General features: G+C 38.7%; 1 protein-coding gene across 1 annotated transcript in view; it reads left to right on the top strand.

Annotated features, from left to right (window-relative positions):
- Window positions 1-8,424, top strand: part of LOC106810505 (chitinase domain-containing protein 1-like) — a 20,416-nt gene that overhangs the window by 2,631 nt on the left and 9,361 nt on the right. The window contains exons 2-5 of the mRNA XM_014813884.1: window positions 236-309; window positions 3,382-3,439; window positions 5,568-5,711; window positions 6,326-6,458. Coding sequence (XP_014669370.1) covers window positions 236-309; window positions 3,382-3,439; window positions 5,568-5,711; window positions 6,326-6,458 — 409 coding nt within the window. The remainder of the gene's footprint in view (window positions 1-235; window positions 310-3,381; window positions 3,440-5,567; window positions 5,712-6,325; window positions 6,459-8,424) is intronic.

Genomic DNA, 8,424 nt, shown 5'->3' with positions numbered 1-8,424 from the left:
AGTGAAGTTAAGCTAACTCGAGTTTAAAGCGTCTACACAGTACACGGGCCGCTTACTCGATTTAGAATTAACTCGAGTTGAGCATTAAACCTCGATGCGACGGCGAGTTAAGCACTAACTCGATTTAAAACGCTTACTCGATTAAGGCCCGTGTAGACCCTTAACATCGTGTAGATGGAGGCTATATAACCGGAACAGCTTAGCATTGGACTGGCGTTCCGGTAACCGACTGTAGCCAAACAGGCGACGACCCGCACAAATCATAGCACACAATAGCTGGTTCAAATGCAAATTTGTCTTCGCACATTTGTAAACATAAACTCTGTTTAGTTGTATAAATTGCGTTTCTGTGCACTAACTTTATACTTTTCCAGTGTAAACGTGGAGAGGCCTACTAACTACTAATCCTCTTACAGAAACCAAAAGAATTTTCCCGTCTCGTTTGGCAATTTACAATAGTAATTATTGTGTTGTTGTTTCATGACCGCACGGCATGTTTGCCACGGAACGCTTCAAAAAGCAATAAAACAAAGAATCCTACTATTACTAAAGGCGTCTAAGCAAATTCCAAGAACAAAGTTGAGACAATTTAAAGCATGGCCTAGGCTTATTGGTTCAAAGATAGAGAACATGGTCCCAATAAAACCAAATATCATTTACGATCAATAAATAAATTACTAAATTATATCAATATAATAACGTTAGGTTAGGATAGCACAGGCATATTTTGTGTTTATTGGACCGTTGGCAACCAGGCATGAAACCAGGCATGTTCTCCTATCCTTGGGCCACTTTATTATTTTGTCAGCAAACGTTTTAACATCCAATATCCCTGTTTGGCGTACTCCATAGTTTATAGATTGTCCATTGCCTGTTCTTATCTTAATCCTTTAACTTTTAATGCTATAAATCATTAGCCGAAACTGACCCTTCTACAGTCCGACCCTTCCTTACCGGCCACGTAGGAACCTGGGCACACATCCGAGATGGATTTTTGGCTGAATGAGAGATGCTCAAAACACAGCATTTCTATGCAGTTTCTAGGTAGGGCTTGCATGAGAGAGGTGCTATGTCCTAGGTAACTGCCGAAGCGTACCCTGTACTATCAATATCGGACTGTTACTTGCCTACTCCACTACCGATGGGAAGTTGTCCTACCGCCTACGTACCCCTAACCGCTAAACCCTAATCCTAACCCTAACCGCTAACCCTAACCTACGCTCTAGTACGACTATAATAGCCCGCGTACAGTTGCCGCTGGCTATAGAACCAGCACATTACGGAATGCTCGGAACCAACTAATTACTCCAGCCAGTGCAGCGGGAACTATGCTATTTCCGCACGTTGAGGTGGGCGGGTTGTGTTTGTTGTGGAACAAAAACCATCTGTTGATAATGTCAAAGTAATCAAATTAATAATAGTAATTGTCGTCTTATTAAAAATACGAATATACCAATCTTTTTTTGATCGTCTTTTACTTTGTGACTTGACAACAACAAGTTTTTGTCGCACACCAAACGCACAAACCCCGTTTCGATTTTCACGAAAATGTTTTCATATGTATTAAATTCAGTTGTGATGTATTTATTTTGGTAGCAAATATGTGTTGAAATGTAAATAAAGCTTATATTTATGCTTTTATAATTTATGCATGTTTCTTTTCTTATATTCACTGTTGATCTCTACAGTATAACTGTAAATTAATTGGCTAATGGTTGGCCCAACCATGTTTTTAACTTTTTTTTTTAGTCTTACTCTTATAGTCTTAGACTTAGTCGTAGACGTACACGGTACAGGAGTTAGACACGCTCAAAACACGAAATTAAACATTTGCTTAACACGAACAAAACACAGCTCTTCTTGAAGTCTAGCGAAGTCGAGCGAAACGAAGCGAACATGCCCCTGCTCTGTATTTCGTTTGCTCGGGCAGCAAAGGCAAGCAAAACGAAAAGAAGCTTCCTTTCAAGCTCGCGTTGATCAGACTCAAATGAAGCGCCGACTTTCATATCCCATTGATATCTATTTTATATCTAACACCCCCCTTGATATATATTTCATATCTAACCCCCCTTGATATATCTTTTATATGTATATATATCTTGATACGGTATCTCTTTTATATCACGATATTAATGACATTAAAGTTGGGAACGCTCCTAATGGAGCGTTCGCCCTACATGTTCACATTAATCATGGCTGTGCTATGTGAGTCGTGCATCTGTGTATTTTTATTTTTTTCCTAATTTGATGTCAGTCTTAAAATATTAAACTGTTATATATTATAGCTTTTATAAGCTTATTCTGATTTCTGTTAATATGTTGTTGAATTCGACTTTGAAACGTTATAATATATTTCGAAAGTGTATGTATTGCGAATATTTGGGCTCAGAACAACTAAATATAACATCAAGATCAAGATACTTGTAAACTATGTATGTGTTTTTAACTTGTAACCATGTCATTGAGTTTAGTCTTACTCTTATAGTCTTACTCTTTAGACTTAGTCGTAGACGTACACGGTACAGGAGTTAGACACGCTCAAAACACGAAATTAAACATTTGCTTGCCTTAGTCTACCTATATTATAATACTCAACTATCTCTACCTACGAAATCCTCTACCTATCATCTACCTATAACTCAATAAAATAAATCTAAGCGTGCGAGTTAATAGATATATACATACTCTGATACGCTCAAAACCCACCAAATTCAACATCAATCGTTCAAAAACAATTGCCAGCTCGCGATAATTGTTTACTAAGTAAGCCTCTAACAGACGTTGCTATACGGAAGTATCTAAATATGTATTATTATACTGTTATAATGAATATTAGAAATACATTGGTTAAAAATTGGCTCAAAAATGTGGTGGGTCCAAATTACCAAAGTGGGTCCAAATTACTAAAAGTGGGTCCGAATTGTTGGGTTCAAACTACGGTGGGTCCGAATTACTAGCTTCCAGCTTAACCTCGATCGACTGGCGAGGTTAACGCTTACTCGAGTTAAGGCCCCGTGTAGACGCTTAACTCGTGTAGATGAGGCTATATAACCGGACGCTTAGCCTTGGAGCTGGGCGTCCGGTAACCGGACGTGTAGCCACGGCGACGACCCGCACAAATCATAGCACAAATAGCTGGTGCAAACGCAACATGTCTTCGCACATTTGTAAACATACTTCTGTTTAGTGTATAAATTTGCGTTCTGTGGCACTAACGTTATACTGTGTTCCAGTGTAACTGTGTGGATGTAGGCCTACTACTAATCGTCTTACAGAAACAAAAGGAATGTTCCCGTCTCGTTTGGCAATTACAATAGTAATTTATTGTTTGTTTTGTTTCATGACCGCACGGCATGTTTGCCACGGAACGCTGTCAAAAAGCAATAAAAGCAAAGAACCTACTATTACTAAAGGCGCTAAGAAATTCCAAGAACCAAAGGTTGAGACATAAGTCATGGCCTTAGGCTTATTGGTTCAAGGATAGAGAACATGGGTCCCAATAAAACCAATATCATTTACATCAATATAAATTATAATATTATATCAATATAATACGTTAGGGTTAGGATTAGGCACAGGCATATTTGTGTTATTGGGACCTTGCAACCAGGCATGGAACCAGGCATGTTCTCTATCCTTGGGCCACTTTATTATGTTTGTCACAACACGTTTTAATCATCATGCAGTTATCCCTGTTGGCCGTACGTCATAGTTTATGATTTGGTCCATTGCTGTTCTTAATCTTATCCTTTAACTTTTAATGCTTTATAAATCATTAGTAATAGTATTGTCATTAGCCGAAACTGACCCTTCTACAGTCCGACCTCCTTTACCGGCCACGTAGGAACCGGCACCCATCCGGATATGGGATTTTGCTGGATATGAGAGATGCTCAAACACAGCATTTCTATGCAGTTCAGTAGGGCTGCATGAGAGGGTCTATGTCCCCCAGGTACTGCCGGAACGTACCCTGGTACTATCTAATATTCCGGACTGTACCTCGCCTACTCCACTAACGAGTCTGGGGAGTTGCCTACGCCTACTCCCTAACCCTAACCCTATACCCTAACCCTAACCCTAACCCTAACCCTAACCCTAACCTAGCTCTAGTACCGGTACTATATAGCCCGCGTACAGTTGCCGCTGGGCTATAGAACCAGCCATTACGAATGCTCGGAACCAACTAATTACTCCAGCCAGTCAGCGGGAACTATGTATTTCCGCACGTTGAGGGGTGGGCGGGTTGTGTTGGTTGTGGACAAAAACATTGTTGATAATTGTCAAGTAACAAATTAATAATAGTAATTTGTTCGTCTTTTATGACAAAACGAATATTACAATCTTTTTTGATCGCTTAATTTGTTACTTGACAACAACAATGTTTTTGTCCACAACCAACACAACCCGCCCACCCCTCCACGTGCGGAAATACATAGTTCGAGCTGCTGCAGCGCCGCTAGAAATGGCCGTTTGAAGTTCGCAAATCGAATGTTCGTTCACAAGAAATACCGCAAGTATACCATTGCAACGATAGTTAGAGGTTAAATTTTAGTAGCTGATATAACGACATATTCACTTTGGATAAGAGGCATTAATTGCCTACCACAGACGTTTTATAGGCGGGTATAAGCATGCTTAAGTTGGTCCCGCGCATCCCTAATGGCTCGTTCTATAGCCCAGCGGCAGTTAAGGATACTCTCCACCTTTTGCACGGGTATTGCTCTAGTGAAGATTAAACGTTTATTGGCGAATGAATCAAATCAATCACTTGTTTTATTTATAGAGGAGATATATCGCGGCTCACTACACATGTACGCTGGCAAGCAAAATGCTCTGACAGTTCACATGTACCGTTATATGGAGAAATGAGCATGTACACAGGTGGCACATAGTGTTAGCCATCGAATAAAGTTGAAAATAAAAAATCGGTAAAATTTTTCCTAAAACCTTGAGAGTATCCTTAATGTAAGCGGGCTATAGTTTTAGAGCTAACCCTAACCATATCAAATAGTTAACAGGGTACGTTCCGGCAGTACCCTGGGGGACATAGACCCTATGAGCTTCAGTAGGGTTTATGCATGTGATAATGTATTTACTCGTTGCTATGATTATTCGTAACAAACTGGCGTTTTATGGTTTATATGAAATGGAAATAAAATGAAATAAAACAGAAATTTTACCGGAGGCATAACGGACACGAGCAGACAACGCACGCACGCAAACACACGTACGGTTGGTACATCGCGCAAGTATTTTAGCGAGATTTTTAGGTGTAAATGAATGAAAAACAGAGAACATACACTGCGAGATCGCGGCCGGTTAATAGAGATTTGCGAATAACGGATGGCCGGATAAAGGAGGTCGGACTGTACTTCTATTCGCCTCTTTGCTGACGACGCAGTTCAGTTTGTCTGTAATAGTTAAATTGTTGAATGCTATATTCTTACAATTGTACTGCACAATTGCATAAGCACTCTTTGAATTGACAGCATGTGCATTAAATTAATCTTACCATTGTTGATTGATATGATTGTACCTGACTGTTATTATTTATGTTTTATTACCAGCCAAAAGAGGAAGATAGAACAGTGTTTGATAAGAAGCTTGTTGTACAAGAGCCTAATATAAAGGACATTGTGAAAGAATATACGTCAACCTGTAAAACTACAAAAAGTCAGGTTGGAGGGGCAACTCTAGGATTTGTTACCCCGGTACGTATAGACATTTATTATGAATTTATTAGGTAATCTATTTTATAATGAACTTATCTGTACTTAGCTGTACCAGTGTAGTCCCTTCGCTCCCGTCACAGGAACCCCCTTGTAGCGGGAGCAAAGGTGCTACACTGGTAGAGCTAATCTATACTGTAGTATAGTAATGAATATACTATACTAGTATGAACATATCTACAATATCAGGGGCAGATCCAGGATTTTTGAAAAGGGGTGTCCAGAAAGAAATAAAGGGCACTTTTTCCTGCTTAATTTTTCTGGTGTTTTAATAAGCTGCCGAAGGCAGCTTATGCGATGTGCCAAGGGCACGTCACCACTTAGGGGGGGGGGACCGCCCCCAAGATAATTTTTTTAAATTGGTGCATTCTGAGAGCATCTGAGCAGTAATTTTTATGTCTAGAATGCAAGATGGAATTCCAAATTTTCAGTAGAAAATTATCTTGAATTTTTTTAGGGCACTTTGAAATTAAAAGGGGGTCCGGACCCCTCAGACCCCCCTAGATCCGCCCCTGAATATTGTGTAGGTATGTTCATGATTTCATTATCTTCTATAGTAGACTGTGTGTGTAAGATATCGGATGTTCTCCTGATAGTGGCACAACCATGGATATGATGTTGCTCGTCAGTTTGGAGGGAAGTTTACCTACATATCACCAGTTTGGCTTCAACTGAAATTTAAAGGACATAACGATTTTGTCATTGCTGGAGGACATGACATTGATCAAGGTAAGGTGATTTATGAATCTGAAAAACATTCCAGTCATTATAAGCCAAATATTTAATACTAAAATATAAGAACAATAATAATAATAATAATAATAATAATAATATAATAATAATAACAAAAATTATGATAAAAATGTAACAAAACATTGTCTTTGGTATAGTACTTGAGCCCAACATCTTAAATTTAAAAAATAGTGGATGCTATGGGCATGTCAATATAGTGTGGTGATGTAGAAGCTTTGTTAGCCAATTATATGACATATATTTCCAAGATTATTTGAGATATAAAGAGGAGGATCACCGTATGTTTAATATATTATTTCATTTGTTTTAAAAGCTGTCGATGATAATTTGCTTAAAACGCCAATGGTGCCACTATTTGTGCTTCTCTGATAAAGTTATATGCGAATCCAGTTTTCAGCAATCCTAACATTTGGGTATTGTATATTAAAGTTTGTTGTTCAAAGAATTTTTGTGACATTATTATTTAATATTTATAAACCAGTCTGATTATTAAATTTGCACTTCTGTTTGGTGTTATAAGATTTGTAATTGCCGCAAATATTCGAACCGAAAATAACCGAACCGAAGTGTGAAAACCGAAAACCGAACCGAACCGTGAAGTTGTGATTCGTTGCACCCCTAATAAACAGTCATCTCGTCCTCTTTACATTTTCACGGAGAGAACATTTCCTGCAGGATTTCACGAGATATCTCTGGCGGGAGTAGGTAAGAACAAAGGCCAGAGTTATAATTCGAAACAGTGAACATTTATGTACACATAGATACCAAGATGGGAGCTGTTGGATGTGTTTTCGTTGTGACGTGTGAAATGAGCGAGCGTCGAGCGAATTTTTCAATCCCGCTTTCCTACCTGCTCTCTTATTCATGTTGTTTGTGCATGCGGCCCAGGGCGTTCAAGGATACAGATGATGTCCAGTACGGTGATTGGATAGGATGATGTTAGTTGATAGGATAGGACTGGACATCTTCTTTATCCTTGCGCCGCACAGGGCGGGCGTGCGGTGTACTTGTGTGTTGCAGATGAGCATTTGACCGGCATTTACAGGTGATTATAGGCGAAATAGAGATTTTCGAGTGAATTTGGACCCACGTAGTTTGGACCACACAACGCCACTTTTAGTACATTTGACCCACTTTGTAATTTGGACCACCACATTTTCTACCAATTTTTAACTGTTATATTTCTAATATTCATTATAACAGTATAATAATACCAGGATAATACATATTTACTTCCGTATAGCAACGTCTGTTAGAGGCTTATGACCTAGTATTAAGTTGTAAACAATTATCGCGAGCCGGCGTGTTTATATTTTGGATGTAATGTTATTGAGCTGTACGTAATAAATCATAGCCATAGGTAAAACTATGATGTAGGCCTACCTATTAACTCGATCGCTTAGATTTATTTTATTGAGTTGGACAATTGATTGGGACAATGCAGGGTACGCAGCGACATATCGTATAGTACCCCAAAGTACTTTCCGATATATCGAACCGTACCAGGGTACTAGTGATGTCCCGATGATCGATTATAATCGAAATCGATCGATTATAGTCTCAAATTCGATAATCGATTATGAAAACAAATAATCGATTATCAAAAATACAAAAAAAAAAACAAACACCATGAATCACCACTGTTAACATAGGTCCTGTCTGATTGCAGAGCGGTACTAGTGTACTTATATACATGGACAAATTGGACAGTGTCTTTGTTTTGGTTTGACACTGTCCCACAGATGTTATCCGTAGATGAGATTCTACTCTCCGCTATTGTTTGTTACATTGTGTTGGAGAGGATATTCCATTGCAGGACATTAACTTGGCTACACAGCCTACACTATTAGAACACAACAACTTACTTCCTATAATAAAGAACAAGTCTTGATCATTTTGTTTAAACTTTTAATGTTTTAATAAAGGCATTTAAACCATTTCG

This window comes from Priapulus caudatus, unplaced genomic scaffold (assembly GCF_000485595.1).
Source record: "Priapulus caudatus unplaced genomic scaffold, Priapulus_caudatus-5.0.1 Scaffold447, whole genome shotgun sequence".
NCBI classification, from domain to species: Eukaryota; Metazoa; Priapulida; class Priapulimorpha; order Priapulimorphida; family Priapulidae; genus Priapulus; species Priapulus caudatus.
The sequence above is the reverse complement of the archived record's forward strand: the minus strand, read 5'-3'. Positions and strand labels throughout refer to the sequence as shown.